This window comes from Abramis brama, assembly GCF_963993115.1.
Source record: "Abramis brama genome assembly, chromosome: 19".
Taxonomy (NCBI): Eukaryota; Metazoa; Chordata; class Actinopteri; order Cypriniformes; family Leuciscidae; genus Abramis; species Abramis brama.
The window spans coordinates 3,014,078-3,037,345 of record NC_139981.1 but is presented as its reverse complement, the minus strand read 5'-3'; the positions used below and the strand labels follow the sequence as shown (position 1 = coordinate 3,037,345).

Here is a 23,268-nt window from a genome sequence, read left to right as displayed (position 1 = left end):
TATAGGCAGCTCAGCTATTATGTTGTCTTGCATAGTTTAGTTGCTGAAACAAATGTCAAACCACAGACGGCAACATGTGCAATTCCTCGCCTCCGTTAGCTTGTATCATAAAAGATATGAGGGGGAAAAAAAGACAGAGAAATTCTTAGAATAGATTTTAATTTCTTATATGCATGACTCATTAGATATCATCTTTTTAAAATGCTTATAAAAGTACAATCATCGTTATAAATGTGCAACTTGCAACCAGAAGTAATTTGCATACAGTAAATGAATGATACGCCACGATGCAGGCGACATGGGACAGGTCTGAGTCTCGGATGAAGACTTATGAGCGCTGAGAATCAGGAAACCAGCTCTAGATTACTGACCAGCGTAACAGTAAAGCACTGGAAGTCTTCACACCACACACACATGGCTAAAGTGGAGACTGTAACTGTACTAGAATTTGATTTAAAGTCAACATGAAATCATCAACATGAAAAATCATCCCTATTTTTTATATAAATATGCATACTGTATTTACAATTAGCAAATGTTCCTGGTCTTGTTATGAATGATTCATAAGTACATGTTATTTCAGTGAAAAATAATGTTTATCTTCCACAAAAACATCAACATTTCAGATAGATGAAGTCGAGATTAACCTGTTTCGGGTTTCATTTAGAAATAATAAAATGGGCTTTGAATGCCGTTTCATGTTGACTTTAACCTTCATTGTAGATTAAGAAGTGAATTGTTAATCTGAACGGACGGTTTCCTTACATGCATGTTTCTGATAAAACAAGAGAGAGAGAGAGAGAGAGAGAGAGAGAGAGAGAGAGAGAGAGAGAGAGAGATTGAGTAGGCGAACACCTATTCTGCTCTGCTCTTCTTGCATATTGATAAGAAATCTTTCTTAAAATAAAATGATGATGAAAATTCACGTCAACAGTTAAACAGTCTGAGTCACACTTATCACAAATATAAAATCTGATATATGCACATCCAACTTTTCACTGTACACTGCAAAATACTGTCTGAATCTGCAATCTCGGTGCTTCTTTTGTACATTTTGTACTTTATTAATCTGCCATCTTCTGGTATACGAAACATTCATATGCCAACAGTGAGAGTTACATAAAGACTAAAATAATAAATTCAACATGAGAATGGCAGTATGATTTAATCACCATATTGTTTAATATTTATTAATATTACTTACTAAATTACCCTTAACTAATTGTTCTGGCTGACACAAATAATGTAACAAAGGAATGGAACCATGCTTAGAATTGCAGTAAATTAAACCCTTTTTGCAATCATCTAATAAATCAAAAATACCAATAAACTAGATAATTTAATGCAATAATGTGCATTAAATATGTTAACTCTTTCCCCGCCATTGATAGAATTTTCTGGCAATCTGTGTTTTCACTGTTATACGGTAGGGGGCGCTATTACTCATCTTCTGAAAGAGTACAGAGTCTCCTGATCAAAACACAGATGAAGAAGAAGCAGAAACAAGCGATAAAAACATGTAAAATAACTCTCATTAAACATTTAACAGCATATAAATCAAAACTGTCTAATGTTACTGAATGAAATGTCGACCCAGGACGAAGTACAGGACTTTAGGGGTGTTGATGGACTCAATCTACTCTGTGTTTTGATCATCGTTCTGAATCCGATCCGAAAATGGCCTTTGACAAAAATGCGATTTTTTCTTTGCTTTTTTTTTGTGTGCTTTTTTAAATAAAACTTACCAATTTTCAAGCATTGATAAAAATAAAGCATGAATAAAAAGCTAGAAAAAAGATATTGTTTAAAAGCAGAGGCTCTGTTTCTTTCATTTGATATATTGCATGTTCAGATATTCATACAAAAAAAAAAAATATATATATATTTTTTTTGGCGGGGAAAGAGTTAAATATTCAATCTTACAGTTCCACCATGAAATATTGCATTATTTGTTCTGTCATAAAACGTAATGTTACGACCGTCTCCAACCTCACAGCCACGATAAAACCTTATACAGAAGCTTCCAGCGATATCATTTATGTTAACTGCTTAACTTCTAACCAACAACCTATTTAAATACAAAATCATTATACCTTGAGATAGAAAATAAAAATACTGGATGGGCAAGAAGATCAGTTTCTCCAACACAGTCAATTTGTAACTATTTTACATTTTGCTTAATTGGTGGCTAATTCGTACAAACGTCCACTAACAATAATTTTACCTTGAGTGTGAGTGAAGAAATGTATGTTATAATTGCAGCGGTCACTAAAATTCAGTATAAACACGTAAAGAAACCATTTACAGAAAGTCCCTTTCACTGTAATCTTCATGTCATTCTCTGATTGATGTCTTTTTCATGCATTTACCAAAACAATTTTAATCAAAAAGCCGTTGTAATCTAAACCTGGTTTCCACCTTACAAAGATCGAAAGCTTTGTGACAATGATATTGGACTTTATATTGCTGTAAAAACACAAAGGAAAACATGATGGACAGGTTATTTGAGTCTGTTTTATATAGGCTACAAAAAAAAAAAAGATAGATAAATAAATACAACTGTGAAATTCCCAGATCTCCCAACTCCTGGGGAAAATGGAGGACTTCAGTTCAGTTAGATCCATTGCAATCAATGGAGATTCATTTTGCAAAAGGCAAAAGATTTACTGTACAGAGTTAAGTCAGATCTACATTATAATTACATGTGGTTGAGGAACAAAATAAGGCAGTTGATATCGAGCCATGCATGCATTTTAAGAGAACAAACTGAGTCTTAAATACGTTTATTTTAAATATTTCAAGGTTTGCGGAAACACGTTCCTTCACAAGCTAAGATACGTTTTGAGTTGCACTTCCATTGCAATGTTAGCATCTCAAACTCTCTCTTACTGTACATCACTCATGCGCAATGATATGTTCAGTTCATGGTGTCAATAGCAGTTTTCTACAAATTTGATATGAAATTTGTAGGTCTTCATTAGGAGTCAGCGGTATAAGGTATATTATCATTAACTAAAACTACTATAAAACATGTTTTGTTAATCAAAATAGCTGAAATAAAATAAAATAAAAATATTAGCTAAAAACGTTTTTTTTTTTTTTTTTTTTTAACTGAAGTTGAAGCACTAAAATTACTACCTGGATATAAATAAAAAATCAAACTGAAATTTAAAAATAAACATAATTTAACCTAAATAGTCAATTTTAAAAAGAACTAAAAACTAATTCAAATGAGAACTAAAAATATAAAATAAAAACTATAATAGTATATATATATTATACTATATACGGTATACAGCATGCAAAAACCAGTATGACCACCTTAAAATGGCACGGCTAGCTGGTAACTGGTTTATTGCTGATCCAAGATGGTTTTGGACCAGCTAATGACCAAGTTAGATGAGCTAGAAACCAGTCACCAGTTTTGACATGATATATACCGCTACATAAACATACTCGTAATGTGATGATTTTGTTCATACCGCCCACCCCTGGTCTTCATTACATTTCAAACACGTCGTTTGTTCCAACCGAGTCCACCAACACTGCCAGATGTAATACACCAACATATTTGTATATAAAAATAGACCTATAAGAGATACAAGTGGCTCTCGTATGGCTTTACCATAGTAGCATGCAAAAAAACTATCAGAAGTTTGAACTACCTGAGGTTATTATAAGCAAGAGCCGAAATCTTCAGTCATTTCACGGTTTCCCTTTTGCAATATGCAAAAAGAATCAGAAATTGTTCTGCTTGACTGTACCGCACTATTTACATTGACGTTTGAGTTACATACAGGTAGATTGATGATAAGAGTATAGGTAGAGAGTGTGCTGTGTGTGTGTTTTTGTGCGTTTGTGTGTTGTGGATGCAGACATGAGACAGCTAATGAAAGCTGTGGGTCTCTGGAGCAGAAGAGAGCTGAGCAGAGATGTTATAGATCACCTGGAGAGAGCTAGTTAATGCAAATACATCTGCTGATGCTTTATTAAGTCTTTCCCTCTCTTCTCCTGTCTTTCTCCCTCCTCAACTCTTCCTATGTCAGGATTTGCACACTAGCATATGTTTCTGCCTGCTACACACACACATGCTGCACGACAGCTCATTTAGCATCTATTGCAATTCATCAACCGGGTCTTTTATATTCCTTTTATGTGCTTGTTTTATTAAAGCAGTTTAATTGATCATTTGGGGAACGGGGAAGTTCGCACAGGCAGATTTGCAGTGACAAAGCAACCGGAAGTCATTCATTTTCAGTGAGAGTTGGTGATGTGAGACAACATGAGCGACTTTGTTGTAAAGCAACAGAAGTTAATTAGAGTTCAGCTTTGTGTAATGCATTGTTGTGTAATGCATTGTGGCGTTTACCAGTGCAGAATCATGTTTCAAAATTGCACATAATGAGGGCAAATGAGTATATAAACTTATATTGAGTGTGTTTACATGCACAACAAAATATTAATAATTATCAAAAATCTGCTTATTAAAAAAAAACTGTTTTAGGGAATTGTGCAAATCATGAAACTGCCAACACTCACTTTAAATGAGATTTTGAAACGATCAGGATTCAGTGTTACACAGTCACGTCCACACTGAATAAGATGACAGAATGTCGATCAAGCCATTTAAATGCAAAGCAGAATCGTAATAAGTATGTTAATGAGTGCATTCACGTGCGTGATCTAAGGTCATGTCGAAAACAGCTTGACATGTTCTTTTAACTGGGAAGGTTGCAAAAGGTTAAAGCAAAACTGATTTAAACCAATTACACCCATTCCACTTTACATGTAAACACACACACACACACACCAGCATTTTGTTGCTTTACTCAGTTTGTGCATGTCTTGTTTACATTTTGAAGAAAATGATTTCAAAATCTCATGTGCATTTCACGCAAATCTCATTAAGCTCACGTTGTCTGCGTTCAGTGCAGGATTGTGCATGTAAACACATTCATTGTGTCGAACAATATAGCATGCACAAAGCTGGTTTTCTTTCTAAATGTTTCTAGACTGTTCTATAAGAAGCTTTCTCTGTTGAAAACCAGGCATCCTACCACACTATATTTTCAGGACAGGTGTAGAAAATATCATCTAAGCGGACGTTTCCTCACTCTATAAGATGATAGCGGAGGGGTTGAGGGCACTAACGTTCGGTCTGGCAGATGAGCTCCGCTGGAAGTCTAGTTCTGCGCTGATAGATGGCTCATATTCTCTCTCAGGGGTTCTTCACTTTATTCTCCTTCACTCTGTCTCACTCCATCTCTTCAGCTCCTCCTCTCTCCTCTTTGGGGAACAACAGAGTTTGGCTTTGAAGTTCTCATTGGTGCATCTCATCATGTTACTATGCGAGGGTGTAAAACCCTCAGCTGGATTTATCCAACAGTAGCACTTCTTTTCCATGAGATCCCTATTGACAGGAACACCGATTTGAAGGGGTACCGTAAATGCACTCGCTTATACAGTACAAACCTCCCAACTTCTAATATGCATACTGTAAAGTCGTCATTTGCAAGTATAGAAATAAGCTTTTGCTCTACATTTCTACATACTAGCTCGCATAATATCCATCATCAGTTCTAGGTGCATGAACAAACTGTACATAACAAGTGAGCCTGTGTTATTTTGAGATTTTGTAGTATGTCCAAATACAAACACACACTTAAAAGTAAGGACTTTTCATTGAGGAGTGAAGTACATACATTTAATGCACAGCATAAGTATGCGCACTGGTAAAAACTAAAATGTTTGCGACATGGAGATGATGCATAGTTGTAAATCGAGTGTGCTATCCGAACGGAGTAAAAAAGGATGCTACTTCTACGTATTTGAGATTTAAAAAGCTCTACTCATATGAATAGCCACTGGTTGATTGAATAGTCAAGTCTAACTTCAGAGCGTTTGTTTAGGTTTAGTTAATGTAGTACAGTCCTGTCTACAAATTCTAGAAAACATGATAATCAGGGTTTGTTACGGTTGATTACTTGAATATGTAAAGTCACTTGTGGTGCGAGCAAGTCCTCCAGGGAAGTTCGTATTTACGAGTTGGGAACGTCAGGTGCTTACAAATAAATTTGGTCGGAGCAAGATGGCCTTTTCTGCATGATGATTTTTAACTACATTTACAAAATGAATAAAGAATGCGCTTTGGGTGTGTTTTCGCTTTTTATGTTTTTTATCAATTTATGAAGGTGCAGTAAACTGATTTATTATATATGCTATAGTACTTGTACAATACTATCTGTATTATCTATTATGGTATTTTACTATGGGGTATTTTGTACATGCAACTTAGTTGTATTGTTAAAAAAGTATTATTTTAAAACAAAATAACTTAATACAGACGCTTCATCCGACATGTTTTCTCATTCAGTGTCTCTAACTGTAATTATGACTTGGTGGTGCCGTTCATGTGCATTTAACTCGTAAATACGATCTTTCTAACATGATTTGAATGCACCATTACTTCCTAGCATGTGCTGCAGTCCAAAAACCCTAATGGATATCCTACACAGTTCATGCATGTCATGCTGTTTTACACAAGCTCAAGACAGAGTCAGGAAATTTATACTAAATCAATCGCAAATCCAAACCACGTTACTTCCAGAGAGAGTTGGAGAGGTTTTACCGCTAAAGATAATCGTTTTTGAGATGCTTACCCTGTTTAGGCTAAAGTTAGCTCTACCTAGAGTCACTGGTTTCTGCTAATCGGTTGTTCATAATGCCGAGAGCACCGACACCACCGGAAAAGCCATTTTGCCTCGAGCTTCCGCAGACCGTTCTGGGATATCCATTTGCTGACTCCGACAGCTGTTTCTGCATAATAGCCAGTGAGATTTTATTGGATCCCGTCAGATCCCGCATGGAGATCATCTCACCCGAGAGTCTACGGCCCTCCGTGTCGCTATCGCAAGGCCCGTCCGAGTCCGGCGTTTGCCCGAATCGTCCCTTTCGGAGGCGTGAGCCGGGCCTGATGGCATTGCGGCGTCCCAAGAAAGCGTTTGCTTTGTTGCAGCGTTGGCAACACAAGCAATTCATTTTCCCCAACATCCAGTTGAGGACCTGCTTGATAACGATTGAGATGACATTGAAGAGAGAGTAGATGCAACACACTCCAGCCAAGATGAAGAGACAGTTAGCCAACCGGTAAAGGCTTTGGTAGCCGTACACAGCACTCTGACTGCTCACCAAATCCCCGAAACCAATCGTGCTGAAGGTGACGAAGCAAAAGTAGAGCGAGTCCAAGTACGCCCAACCCTCGACTGGAGTGTACATGGCCGACGCGCAGCAGGAGATCACGATGGCCGATAAACCCAGAATGAGCATCACGTGGTACACCGAGGGCTTCCAGCCTGGCAACGTACTTGCAGCGAAGTCCTGGCAGATTCCCGGCGGGAGGAGACCACTGGTCCTCAGACGGCGAAGACGAACGGCCTTCATCACCACAGCCAGCAGGGTAATGATGCGCTCCAGAAACAGGTTGAAGAACAGGATGGTGGCCGCGCAACCTAACAGACCGTAGAAGATCAAGAAGATCTTTCCAGCTACTGTCACAGGGGTGGTCATCCCGAATCCTGCGGAGAAAAAGACCAAAAGAGCTCATTACAATGAGCACTGCTACAGAAGCATACACTCTAATATAAAAAAGGGGGTAACACTTTACAGTAAGGTTCATTAGTTAGCATGAACTAATAATGAACTGCACTTCAACAGCATTTATTAATCTTTGTTAATATTGTAAGGGTGGATTCCTGCAGTGGTTCAAGCTGCAAGACTGACGAATGACGAATGAAGAAACGTTATTAGCAAGATGGTAGAAAACTGCACATTTCTTGTCTATTCCACCCACTGCCCACTGACAAAATTTGGTTATGGTTACACTTAAAATAGTTACAAAATAGATGTATGAGATGATGATAACTTATTAATTGTACCCAGCATATGTGAAAAATGTTACCTGAGAGAGAGAGAGAGAGAGAGAGAGTAAGAGGAAGGAGGAGGTAAAGAGAGAGAGCCCCAAGAAAGGGACCCAGAGAAGAAGAGAGCCAGAGCAACAGTTTCAATCTTCTTTTATCCTTTCCTAGACCATGTGACTAAAACCCAAAATGTGAGACATTCAAACTGACCAATCAGATAATTACACTTCCCCCACTGTACTAAAGGTGTGACAATTCATCAACCCCCAAAGTACAAATGGCGCTTTTCCACTGCATGGTACGGTACGGCTCGGTTCGGTACGGCTCACTTATGGCGCATTTCCACTGCATGGTACGGTACGGTACGGCTCGCTTCGGCTCGCTTTAAATGGTACCACCTCTGTTGAGGTTCCAAGCGAACCGTACCGATACTAAAATGTGACGTGAAAACACTGCAGATCACTGATTGGTCAGACAGAATCATCACTACCAGCGGCATTGTATTTACGACACGAGACACTAAACCTGCTAGATTTAAATAGCCAGTAGACAACAGCCAGCGCTGTAGCGCCTGTTTTAAAAGTATTTGCTTAAAAAAAGGAGTATAAACTTCAAAAAAAGAAATGGCTGAATCGTGGTCAGTGGACGAGGTGCAGACGTTCCTCTCGTTGGTTGCCGAGGAGTGGATAGGGAAACACGGAATGAAAAATTCGCATTTAATATGATGATGTCATGGCAGTAGAGACGGCAACTATAACGATCAGTCCCACCCACTTTGAAGCGGTACTAACTGCAGTGGAAAAGCAACCGAGCTAAAGCGAACCGAACCGTGCCGTACCGAGTCGAGTCGTACCACTCAGTGGAAAAGCGAAGCGAGCCGAACCGTTCCGCGCCGAGTCGAACCGAACCGAGCCGAACCGAGCCGTACCATGCAGTGGAAAAGCGCCAAAACATGTTGGCCTACAGGCCTAGATCACTATCAGAAACCTCTGTGCCTTTAGGAACTCCAAATGGTCCTTGTGGTGGAAAGAGGGGGTGGAAACAATAAAGAAAATATCTTTGTTCATTTAAAATATCTTGGATTATTTTCAATCCTACAATATTATTTTCAACATTTACTAATTCTTTATTAAAACCTTGTTAACATTAGTCAATGCACTGTGAACTAACATGAACTGACAATGAACAGCTGTATTTTTATTAACTAATGTTAACAAAGATGAACAAATACAGTCACAAATGTATTGCTCGTGTTTAGTTCATGTTAGTTAATACATTAACTAATGTTAACTAATGAACCTTATTGTAAAGTGTTACCAAAAAAAGTACAAAAGCTGTCACTGGGGCGGTACTCTTTAAAAAATAAAAAAGAAGCTACTAATATGTACCATTTTAGGTCTAATATGCACCTTTAGGGGTAAATAAGGTACAGAGGTGGTCATTTATTATTCAAAAGTACAGTCAGATCAATATTATTGATTTGACTGCACTGACACTATTGGATTAGAGAAGAACTGAGCTGGACGATGACATCATTGTTTTCTGCAGAGCTGCTTTATAGATGAAATTAACTAGTTTAATAATTGATGATCTTTACGACAGAACTGAATCAACACTGAAGTGACGTCAGCTGAATAATGACACTATTTTCTTTTAGAGCTGCCGTACAGCCGAAATGAACTCTGTTTGCATCATTAAATCATTTTCCTGTTATCACTGTAAATATGCTTTGATACAATCTGTACTGTATAAAGCAATATAGAAATAAAGGTCACTTGACTTGACTTTTAAAAAAGGTACTGCCCCAAGGCCTTTGTGCCTTCTGAGATTGTAAGGTTAAATCTGTCAAGAACATGTCTGCGTACAGTAAATATATTTTATATAAAGAAAATGAGGCCTGTTTGTAAGACAATTAAGATTTATTTGCATTTTGACATTTTCATGACTATTAGAGCCCTATCTTGCACCCAGCGCAATTGACTTTGTACACTGACGCATGTATCATTCCTATTTTGCACCCGACGCACAGCAGACTTTTCCCTCCACAGACGCACGTCGGTAAATTATGGAATGAACTTGCGCTCCCGGGGGCGGATCAGTGAAAAGAGGAGGCGTGTTCCGGCGCAAATGTTCCCTGGTGCTATTTTGCAGTTTCAGAAAACAATTCCGCCACAGACCAGGAGAAACCTCGTCTAAAGTCAGTGGCGCGTTATTCAGATGCTATTTTAAGGGCGCATGCTTGGCCATAATATAGGGTGTGCACAACGCACATACACTTTGCTTCTCTCATCTACACAGACTCAGCAGTTCCCATTTTTGTAAACCATACATAATTACAAGGAAAAATATTACCACACGAGGGAAATCTTTGTGGTGTCCATGAAGATGTGAAAAAATAGGCATAAATCTAGATTACACATTTACCTAAATTATTCAGGCTAATTGTAGTAATGACGGATCAAACCTGTTTGACCAATAGTGGCAAGACATTCCGCCATTATAATAGCAATCCGCCATGGAACAAGCGCGCTTGCTCTTAAAGGGAATGTGAGATGACGCTCTGATTGGTTTATTTCATGTTACGCCCAAACCACACCTATGAGTAATGAAGCTACTTCAGACCAACTCATTTTAGATTTGCGTCGGGCACAAGAGTCATTTATCCCGCCGGTATAATAGCAACAACGCCCGAGATCCGCCCACAAAGTTACTTGTGTTTCGCGTTTGATGCTTGCATTTCAGATCGTTAAAATAGGGCCCTTAAACTCATTTCCTCCCCAAATGGTACATTATTTAAATTTTATGATCACACTTTATATTAGGGTCCAATTCTCACTCATAACTAACTATTACACCTTTTGCCTCAATAAACTCCTAATTACTGTTTATTGATAGTTAGTAATGTAGTTGTTAAGTTTATATTGGGCTTTAAGGGATGTAGAATATGATCATGCAGAATAAGGCATAATATGTGCTTAAACAGCCTAATATGCATGCCTATAAGCAATTAGTTAAGAGTGAAAACTGGACCCTAAACTAAAGTGTTACCAATTTTACAAAACACAGCCTTTAATTTATGCTGATTTAAAAAAAAAAAGAAAAAAAAGTTTTACACTAGGTTTATAATGAAATGTAAGAAATGTGGCATTTTTGTGAGATTCTCCCGTATGCTGAACAGTATTATGTTAATATTTATTAATAAGGTTATGAGTAGAAGAAGTCTTCAGAGATTTCTCTGCAGAATGTGAAGGTTTTCGCTGTCCAGATGAAGGTTGCAAAATCATTGATTGTAACTTGACTTGACTTTACTGCGAATGCTGGGAATTTGTTTTAGCTGATATCCCCAAAAATTGATCATTCCAATAAAGACTGACCTTCAGCAATGCTGCCACATGTACGAACATCCCAGTGATTAAACTAGCTCATCTTTGACAGGTAGCTGGAACTGATTTAGAGGGCTATATATTAAAGAGGATGTTTTCTGGAGGATTGCATCTGGAACACATCAGCGAATAGAGTCTTCTGAATAATTAAAAAATCCCTGGGAGAAAAAGATAAAGCCCTTTTTTAAGCAACACTTTTGCCACTTCAACTGATTAAAGTGAGAGAAAGAAAGAGAAACAGCACAATGAACCCCGCTGAAAAAGAATAGCATTAAGATTTCAAGTAAGCTTATGTGAACGCAAACACTTCTGGTTATATAAGCTTGAATTCATGTGTTGTTTCATGCACAACGCAAGTATGTTCATTGCATAGTAGAGTAACATTCTGTGAAATTCTGTTAATTCCTATACCACCCAATGCACTCGTTACATCATAAGAAGAATGGCATCTACGCTAATGTTAGTCTTTCTGTTTATTCCGAGGTTTACTGTAATCAGCCGGATCTGGGCCGTATCCAGATAAGATGGTGGACCTGCGCCTGGACACGTCCACAACACATCCCTGAAGTGTCAGCAGAGATTGTGTCAACTAGACTCTCCCTGTGAAGGCCTCATCGACACGACAGGCATCGGCACTGATCCTCAACCAACTCGTCTCCATACCGGCGTGACTCTGATCTTCAACCTGTTGGAACTGGATATTATTCTGAATGTTCTGATCCAATCTGACTTCTGACCTGTAATGCTGCCTGAGTCATAATCATACACTGTTCGTTCGTTGGCCAGAGGAGAACTGAGCGTCTGAGCCTCGTTTCTCCCAAGATTTTTTTCTCCATTCTGTCACTGATGGAGTTTTGGTTCCTTGTCACTGTTGGCTTTTGGCTTGCTTAGTTGGGGACATTTAACTTAATAATCAACAATATTATTGATCTGCCTGCATTGACACCGTTATATGAGAACTGAACTGAGCTGGACGATGACATCACGTTTTTCTCCAGAGCGGCTATATATATAAATGAACTAAATTAATAACTTTTTTACAACAAAAATGAATCATCACTGAACTTACTTAAAGCTGCAGTCGGCAAGTCTGGCAGATTGAGTCGACTTAGCCAAAATTTTGAATGTTTACAACTCTCATGCCCCTCCCCCACTGCCAGCGAGCACCCTCCCATCGAGTTTGTGCTCGTCAATGCGTGTGCACCATGTTTTCTGTGAACGCGTCCGTCTCTTCAGCATTGATCAACACCATGGACTCGGAGGTAGGCTGCCCTGGCTAATCTACCCATAGATAGCAATAACCGAGGAATTGGAAGCTTGTTAGTAGATTTTCTCTCCGCCATCACGCGTCGTACAATCCAACACACCTGCGAACTTCAGGCGTGTGCATGTGATATTAACGTGCGCGACTCAGCGCGAGGGTGGAGTGGGATCTGTGGTGTGTGCACGACCTGTGATTGACAGTCAGATCTCACACCCCCCAGCGCTGATTGGACCCGATGATCCGGGAGCGGTGGATTTTTGCAAAACAAATAACACGCTCCAGGTGGAGTTAGAAGCTCGGTTTTTTTTCTAAAACCACTTACTTTATGTTGTTCCGTCGGATTATAGTGTCGATTTCACTGAATATGATCAAAAATTTTTTGCCGACGGCAGCTTTAAAGGGATGGTTCAGAGTAAAATCAACCTAGGGTCCTTTGCACCATGACCTCGAGCCAAACACCCCCCCCAGAAGCCTTTTTTCCCTTGGCTGAACATTATTAAAGTTAGAGCTTATTTAGAGATATCAGCAGAATGGCTTAGTGCAGGCGCTAATGGATCCAAGGCTGTATCTCGTAAATTACCCCACTAATAATGCCCAGAATGGCACCAAACTTCTACAGTAGTACAAATAGGTTCTGTACTCATAAAACGAGGCATTGGAAAGTTTGTAAGTACATCAGGAGTTTATTTAAATAACACTGATGGCTCATGCTACCGCTAACCTGGACGTCGAGGTCACTTCAGTGGTTTGGGAAAAGCATGTAAAAGTCCTGGCAGAAAGCGATGCATAAGGATGTAGTGTAACGACGCCCAGTTCCAGGAATTCACTCATATTTTGTTGGTAGTACCAGTTTGTAACAATTATTAGTTAACACTAAGTTGTCAACACTTTGGAAAAAATAATAATTCGTTGTTACACTACATCCTTTAGTTATTAAGTTAAACTTAATGAAAATGAGAAATGTTTCCTTGGCAACTAGCTGAATTAAGTTACATTTTATTTCAGTTAATGTTACAAACAAAGTAATTGTAACATAATTTTGTTTTATTTTAGTTGCAGTTTTTACTTTGAATCAGCCTTAGCAAATCAAAGGAATTTTCAGCAATTTTATTAAAAAAAAGAAAAGAAAAAGGTTTACAGTGAAAATCACAATATATACTGTAAGCTGTTGGACATAGGTAGATAAATAAAAAAATGAAAAGTCTGCAGAACCAAAAATGCCCATGGAAACCCCCCATGATGCCTTCTGGACTGTTAGATAACACATTTAGCCTCAGGAGGCACTGAAACATTATCCAACAACCAAAACTGAAACATTCTCTGTCTAACACTGCACGACTTCAATAGTCACATACGCACAACAAAAAATAATAATAAGGCTGAGCAGGGGAGCGTCCTGATGCACAACAGCCTCTCCTGAAAAACAGCCCATTCGCTCGGGCATAAAACCACATGGCACTATCAAGCTGGGGTCTTTAGAAAGAGAAAAAGAGAAAAAGAGCACAGAATCAAATCTAGCCTCTTGGCCGTTCATCTCTAATTAATTAACCCTACTCGTTTTTCCACTGGCCTGGAGAGTGTTCTTGTTAAGAGGGCATTGAGGTTTCGTCTGCCAAGGGCTGTCCAGCTCTCCTTCATTAAAATCTCAGTTACCTCCGTCCCCGAAGCATCGATTCTGTGTGCTGTTTCAGAGCCAACACTTCAGACTGGATCTCCAGAGACTTCAGGGACAGAGCTGGAGAGAAGCAAACACTCCCAAAATAACCTGCAACATCCATCGCCATTGTGGAGAGTTACAACTCAAAACTGCTGCGCAACTCAACAATGACATTGTTTTATGATCTTATATATTTGATATTCAGAACAATCTGGAAACAATCCACCACAGATGTATATTTAGTTTTGAGGTCTGCATGACAAATCAAAATTCACAACCCATTTTATTTCTGTAAAGTAACCAAAGGAGGTCTATAAATGTGAATCACAGGAGTGTGTAGTTTGAGAGAACAAAAATGAAAATTGGCCTCTCGAAAAACATAATGAATATCTGAGATTTCAAAAGATCAGAATACGCATACAATAGCCTTCAATGGACGAAGATGCTTTTAGCATGGACTAACTGGACAATTCTATTAAATATAACGCATTTGCAAGTGAAACAGGACATTTACATTCATGCATTTGGTAGACGCTTTAATCCAAAGTGACTTGCTTTATTGCATTCAAGGTTTTCATTTTATGCATTATGCATGCATTCGCTGGGAATCAAACCCATGATCTTGGCGTTGTTAGTATAACGCTCTACTGTTTGAGCTACAGGACAGTTATGTTCATTTCTAGAGCTCAAACAGTTGTAAACTAGCAACGGCAAAGTCATGGGTTTTGATTCCCAGGGAATGCATGAACTAATAAAATGTATAGTGAATGCAATATAAGTCGTTTTGGATAATAAAAGCGTTTAGATGCATGAATGTAAATGAAAAAACAAAAAAAGTGTAGAGCGGGACATTATTGGAGTGTGCCAATTTATTGTATCAATTGTGACAACATGCCCCACTATACAGTCAATGTGTGTTCAACCAACACTGTCTGTTCAATAATGTTGGAAATGTTCAGGTTTTTTTTTATTTATTTTTTTGCAGCCAAGAGTTCAAGAGTATCTATATAGAAATTGACTTTCAAAAATAAACCTACCCTGAAAAACATTCACTATAGAAAGAAAAAGTTTGACAATTAACCCATTTTCGCATATTTTACCATAAGGCTGGGTTGTTTTCATTTCGTACATATACAAAAAAGCTGTACCATATATAGTGTAAGAATACAGATTTTTTTTTTTTTACCAAACCATTTAACTATTGAGAAATAGTACTGGCAAATAAAACAAAACATTTAAAGTCCCCCTATAGTCATTAACTGTATCCCTTAAAACTCATCTTTGATCACCAAAATTACATGTTTAAAAAAAACATTCCTTGAAAAAAAATTATTCATGCCTTAAAATAGCTTGAATGTAACTCGACACCCTTGCCTCATTTTTGATACGCGGTTCTATGAATATGCAAATGAGCCCCGCCTCCACTCACTCAGCTCAGAGATCCACTGGTTGACGATCACACGTTGATCTGATTGGTTACAAGGTAGTTTGTGACGTCAGAAACACCAGCGATTTCAAAGCGTGTTTTTGAGACTGTCTTTGGTTCACTGCAGTTTTAAGGAGAACATACTCAGCAATGGTGTCGACTTATGAATTTACACCCCAATAAAAACCCCACATAGACATATTTAGACAGACTAAATTAAAAGCTTGAGTTTCACCACAGGGGGACTTTGACAACATTATTCAAATGTATTTTCCGCTCAATCCACAACAAATACTTTAAATTGAACAGTATCCAAAACAGAACACGAATGAAAAATATATGTATAAAACAAATTACAGTGGCATTATAAACGGCAAGTCTAAACAAATTTATTTAAAGCAAAACTGAAACTACCAGCATGTAAATGGCCTGTGCAAATAACCCTGGGCTCGTGTTCCTCTCTCATCTGGCACCAATCCAATGTTTTGCTTGTTGCTTTGGAATATAAGTCAGATTAAAAAAAGGACTTATGTTCTGTAAAATATGGTAAACATCATGTTGTTTGCCTGGCCTTCAGTGTGTTACAGTTTTTGTGCTGGTATGTCATGCAGTAAGTCAGTTTTCTCTTAAGAAATGAATAGCATATGAGTGCTTCACTGCGACAGATGGTTTTAGCTCGTTTCCAAACACAATGCAGCGTGCAGCAATCTTTGCCTCACAAAATGCCAGCACAGTCTAGCTATTTAGCACCTCTGAAAAAAACACATACACAGCCAGCAAGCACATAAAAACATCATTGTTCGCAGTGACAGTAAGAGGCATAATGTCACCAATCTGGCATTTCGCAGCCCTGGACAGAGACCGTTTCAGTTGTCCTGCTGTCTTCAGGGATCCGAGTATCAAGCCAGATACATAAAATACAGAGATGGGCTTTTTTTTTCTTCCTGTGGAAATCATTAGTCACCGGCTGGAGTGCAGGGGGTCTGCGGAGAACGGGTCCTGGGTGAGATGGGGAGGAGAAGCTGAGTAAGAAGAATCTGGCTCGCTCTCTTCACTACACCACCATCTGCCCATCACTCGCCCTCGTGCACATCATGCGTCGGATTATTTATGGGGACACAAACACACTTTTTTTTGTTGCTGAACAGAACCCTGCAAAGGAGGGTTTTCACAGCGATGCCATTTATACAGGGAAGGAGACATAAAATAAGGAGAAACAAGCAATAAAAGCATTACTTTGTAGATTTTCTCAGCTTTTTGTTCCAAATGTTGCTTTTTTATGAAACTTACTCACATTTAAGTGTTGATTAAAAAAAAGAATGCATGAAGCAAAAATAAAACTTTTTTTTTTTCTTTTGTTCTTTCTTTTGATATATTGCATGGTCAGATATTCATACAACAAAATATTTCAGGGGCCATAACATTTGTGTGAAAATGACCAAAACATTTTTTTTTACAACGCTGACGCAGAGCTAAAAGAACCAGTTTTTTCTTAGTGTGAAGAACATAAAAAAAAACTAAACGAAATAACCTTCTTTTTTTTACTATAAAGAATTCATAGATGTTAAAAGTTCTTCATGGAACCATTGATGCCAATAAATAAGCTTTATTTTTAAGAATGTATGTTGCAAGAACAAAATTAAAGAACTTGAAAATGCAACATAAGAAGATATGGCTCTAAATTGAGCTAAATTCACGGTGGAAGTAAAACGGCACACAATCACTGCTTTGGTGGCTGTAGTCATTCTTTAAAGGTAAATAAAATAAATAAAAAAATTCAACAGTTATTTATTTATTTTATTTTTTTTAAATATAAACTTAATTTATATCATTAAACACTCATTTAGAGACAGTTATGCAGCTGTGCAATGTGAAATATTTTGGTACCAGCTTAAAAAATATTCTCACAAACATTTTAAACATTGATTTACACTTTAAATTCACTTTACATCTACAGCTGAGATAAATGCTGTCTCAGCAATTCTTTCATGAACAGTGTGACAGAAAATCTGTAAAGCACAGCAATTTAATATAAAGAAATATATACATACAATATTTTTTAATACAATATATTTTTTATAATATGTGACCCTGGATCACAAAACCAGTCACGAGTCGCACTGGTATATCTGTGGCAATAGCCAACAATACATTGTATGGGTCAAAATGATCGATTTTACTTTTATGCCAAAAATCATTAGGATATTAAGTAAAGATCATGTTCCATGAAGATATTTTGTAAATTTCCTACCGTAAATATATAAAACATTTATTTTTGTGAGTGAATGCAGCACAATCGCCAACATAAATGCACAACTTTAAAGGAGATTTTCTCAATGTTTTGATTTTTTTGCACCCTCAGATTCCAGATTTTCAATAGTTGTATCTCAACCAAATATTGTCCTATCCTAACAAACCATACATCAATGTAAAGCTTATTTATTCAGCTTTCATATGATGTATAAATCTCAATTTCATAAAATTGACCCATGTGACTGGTGTGATAATGGTTTTACTGTAAAAAATAGTAGTTTAAAAAAATGTATGTCATGTCTCTTGCCTGGTCTACAGTTTGTTGAAGTTTTTGTGCTAGTATCTCATACAGCAAGTCAACGTGACCTTAAAAAATCCACCTTTTTTGCTGTGCTAGCAGAATGAAAAACACCCTGCATGTGAGCAACGAAGCATACTTATTATTTATTGATTTTGCACAGTAAAGCGTATGAGTTTATATGGTGGCTTGCCACATGTAAGGCATCAGATCAATACTAGCAATGGTGAAATCAGCCGATCTCTTCATACACGACTATCTGTAAATTGTCAATAAAAGCATTTACTGTACTGTTATGCAAGTCACATAACGAGAGCTGACAACACACACAAACAACATGGACTTTATTTCAGCACCGATTTAACTGGGAAAAGGAGAGAGAGACGTTTGCAAATGTTTGGCTCAATGCTTTCACTCCATCATATTTTCATTGGCTGTTGCTTTTGCTTGTCAGAGACGGTCGGCCAAATTTCAAACTAGCTGGAAATGTATCGTAGCATCTGTGACTATATTGCAATGTTTCTTTCTAGAGCGCGACGGGCACATGCTGTGAGTTGTGCTCTTGGCTTCACTACACTGAAGGGGGGACATCTTTACAAATATAAAGTATTTTTGCAATCAAAGAAGTATTTATCTCTCACAAATACAATGAATATCTTAACCCTGCTCTTAAGCAACGTTACTTAAAGTCTACATGTCTGAGGGGGACCATCAAAATATTACCCAGATTTAATTAAATATATATATAATTATATAGAACTATTCAGGATTCCCTTTTCGAAGTGTGTGTGTTTGAATGGGAAGACATGAGTGTTCACACAGCCTTTGAATGGAAAAGCTCACCTGCACCCCAACGAGAGCGTACAGAGATGTGCGAAACGCAGCGTTCGAACAGTAGAGGCGACTACATTCAAAGCTTAACAAGTGAAGATGCTGCATTAAAAAAAGAGTCTCCGACTGCATTTGAACAAAAGCTCACTGAATGATTCGGAAACTGTCAAAAGAGTGAGATAAACAGCAGAATCCAATATGTGTTGGTCTCCATGTTGTGAAAGTTGCCTACAGTTTTTTTTATTTTTTATTAAAGGGTTAGTTCACGCAAAAATGAAATTACTCACCCTAATGTTGTTCCAACCATCTTTCGTTCATCTTCGGATCACAAATTAAGCTATTTTTGATGAAATCTGACAGCTTTCTCACTCCTCCATAGGCTTTCAGAGGGACCCAAACTCGCCGGCCCAGAATAGTTATTAAAAACATCGTTAAAATAGTCCAAGTGACTACAGTGGCTCTACATTAAGTTTATCATGCGACGACAATACTTTTTGTGCGGAAAAACAACAAAAATAACGACTTTATCCAACTATTAGTGTTCTTCAATGTGGGCCACGAGAGTTGACGGGAGCGCCAGGACGCATGCGCGAGAACTGAGATTACGGCGTTCTTCTTCTACTACTACTTGTTACTGGCTGCTCACTCCTTGGGAGTATTACCGCCATCTACTGTACAAGATGACATCCCGACATTGCCGGAAGCGCAAAACGGTCTGTTTATAAGCAGAGGAAGACGTGCGCTGTATGTAAGCTATTGAATTCGACACTTATTGTGATTTAGGTCTCAATGATGTCGGGACGTCATCTCGCGCATGCGTCCTGGCGCTCCCGTCAACTCTCGTGGCCCACATTGAAGAACACTAATAGTTGGATAAAGTTGTTATTTTTGTTGTTTTTCCGCACAAAAAGTATTGTCGTCGCATGATAAACTTAATGTAGAGCCACTGTAGAGTCACTTGGACTATTTTAACGATGTTTTTAATAACTATTCTGGGCCGGCAAGTTTGGGTCCCTCTGAAAGCCTATGGAGGAGTGAGACAGCTCTCAGATTTCATCAAAAATATCTTAATTTGTGATCCGAAGATGAACAAAAGACTTACATGGTTGGAACAACATGAGGGTGAGTAATTACTGACAGAATTTTCATTTTTGGGTGAACTAACCCTTTAATTTATCTGCACTGTTGCTGGAAAACAACTATAAAACTTATCAAAAAGTACAACACATATGTGACTCTGGACCACAAAACCAGTCACATGGGTCAATTTTATGAAATTGAGATTTATACATCATCTGAAAGCTGAATAAATAAGCTTTCCATGGTTTGTTAGGATAGGACAATATTTGGCCGAGATACAACTATTGAAAATCTGGAATCTAAGAGTGCAAAAAAATCGAAACATTGAGAAAATCTCCTTTAAAGTTGTTCATTTATGTTGGCGATTGTGCTGCATTCACTCACAAAAATAAATGTTTTATATTTTTCGGTAGGAAATTTACAAAATATCTTCATGGAACATGATCTTTACTTAATATCCTAATGATTTTTGGCATAAAAGAAAAATGGATCATTTTGACCCATACAATGTATTGTTGGCGATTGCCACAAATAAACCCGTGCGACTTATGACTGGTTTTGTGATCCAGGGTCACATTTAGTCTTATCCCCATCATTGTCATGGCGGCACAAGAAAAGAAGATTTCACTGGAATGACTGCGGAAAAGGAGGAAAGACTGACACTGCGGGTTTCCATCAGTGACGACCGCAACAACAGCTCAGCAAACACCCAGATCAACCAATTCCAGCTCTGCGTCCACACTCACTAAAGCTGAACAGATGGAGATGCTTCTCCTGCATTCGATATTTCCCATTTAGTGGCCATCTGGCCTGAACACAGTCTGGTTTGTTCGAGTGTCTTTCAGTATTTAAATTTACACACAATATACAGAGGCGAGCTCAACGTCTCAGTCGTTCCTTCTATTGATTTATTGTGGAGAAACTGAGCAGCGCTGCCTCTCTCTCTGCTTTTATTTCCTTATCGACTCAGACTTGTTTTGCCACAGACACTTTAAAGTTGTTTGTGCAGTTCGCTGTCAGAGGATTACTCAGGTCTATGACATATTTATAGATATCATGGAGGAAAGGCTGGCTGAGACAGCGTATATCTTGTAGAAGTGAAGTTATAAATCCCTGGAAAGGTTCATGTCCTTTATTCATGCAGTTTAACACTACAAAACAGAATTGTGATTTAGGACTTTTTACAAAAAGATCCAGATTGTCTTGTATAATGCACAAATATAGAGGGCCATGCAGGTATTTTATGCAGAGAAATAGTAAAAGTTACTTTTTATGCTTTAATTATTCTTTTTGAAATCTTATTTCCTGTAAAATATATACAATTTCTTGAAACAAGATAAGATATTTTTGAGAAATTTAGGGTCAGTAAAAGTTTAGATTAAAAAAATGTATACTTTTATTCAGCAAGGATGCATTAAATTGATCAAAAGTGACTGTAAAGATATTTATAATGTTACAAAGGATTTCTATTTTAAATAAATGCTGTTCCTGAACATATCAGCACGACTGTTTTCAATATTGATCATTATCATTATTATGTTTCTTGAGCAGCAAATCATATTAAAATCATGTGACACTGAAGACTGGATTAATGATGCTGAACATTCAGCTTTGATCACAGGAATACATTATATTTTAACATACTGTATATTCACATAGAAAACAGTTATTTTAAATTGTAATATTATTTTACCATTTTTTGGTTTTATTGTATTTTTCATTGCAATCTCTATTGCAATAATATTTCACAATATTACTGTTTTTACTGTATTTTTTAACTAATAAATGGAGCCTTGGTGAACATAAGAGACTTCTTTCAAAAAAATAATAATAATAATTTAACGATAGTGTATTTCTGTAACTTGATAAGAGGGGGAAAAACATAATACTTGTATTAAAGTTACATTGTAATATTGTATGCAGTGTTGCATGAATCTTGTTTATTGTATTTTTTTAAATATATATATATATTTTAACTAGAAAACAAGACAAAAAAATACTCATTATAAATATGATTTTTTTGCAATTCATGTCAGTATGTTACAGTATTCCTCAACTCTAATGAAAAGAAGATCTATATCACTGTGGCTTATTAGAAGAAAAAAAAAACATACAAGATACACATTATACTTAACAAAACACATGCTGTTTTTTTACTATGAGAGTTTCTCAATAAATTTCTCTCGGCTTTTTGTGGGATGCAGAGCCTGTTAAAAAACAGGGAATGCCTCGGAGACCTGGAGCTCTGCACAAATGTATTTTGTGAGAGAAATCCATTCTTGTCTGCTTGGCATTTTATATACAAGAAACGCTGTTCAAAACAAAGACAGCATCACTTTCCCCGAGCAAACACACCTGCCCCTCTGGGTGTTTTCTAAAGGCTGAACAAAAGCACTTATATCTGCTTAAAATCTTTTATATGACTCGATGAGCACAGCATACAAAACACATCATGCGTTAGAGAGCCAATTACAGTCATTCATCCTCTGATAGCGCTCACGACACGCTCCGAGAATCCTGCTCTTTCCCAGTAGGAGTGGAGAGCACTCGATCTACGACGCTGTTCATAAATTAAGAGGAGGCGGAGATATTTTGCAGACGTAAGCACAGAGACATGGCTGAGTTAACGTGAAAGTGAAACAGAGAGAGGGAGAGCCGGGAAAAGGTCAAAGCTAATGGCTAACACCACACATATAGTCCGTGCATTTAAGAAAATCGTGTCTATCCATCACCAGTTAATTCGTAATATAGATAACCACTGACCCTTTCAGACGATGTCATGGTGGTGCATTTGACTTTCAGAAATGTTCTTAGGACATCTTAAGCTTATCCTGGCGGAGAATCTCCCACTAGGACAAGAAGAGGGGACCAAACACATTTATCTGATAAATAATAGAGAATAATAGAAAAGCATGCACTGTAAGCACTAATAAGTTGGCAGAACTTAAAAAACTAGACGTCAAATTTTGTTAATTGCAGCTTAATTTAAATCATTATTAAGCTGACTCGTGCATTTTGATTGGATTAACATCATATAAACTCAAATCTGATTTGAAGCTTGTGGCATATAAACACACCTTTATTTAGACTTCATGTAAACACTACGTTCGGATTCATCAATTGAAATGATTTCGTTCTGACTGAAATAAAAGTCCATATA

The 23,268-nt window shown here is 37.6% G+C and overlaps 1 protein-coding gene across 1 annotated transcript in view; it reads right to left on the bottom strand.

Annotated features, from left to right (window-relative positions):
• Positions 1-4,447: 4,447 nt before the first annotated feature.
• Positions 4,448-23,268, bottom strand: part of kcnk12 (potassium channel, subfamily K, member 12) — a 35,610-nt gene continuing 16,789 nt past the window's right edge. Inside the window, exon 2 of the mRNA XM_084093645.1 lies at positions 4,448-7,574. Coding sequence (XP_083949771.1) covers positions 6,682-7,574 — 893 coding nt within the window. The 3' untranslated portion in view covers positions 4,448-6,681. The remainder of the gene's footprint in view (positions 7,575-23,268) is intronic.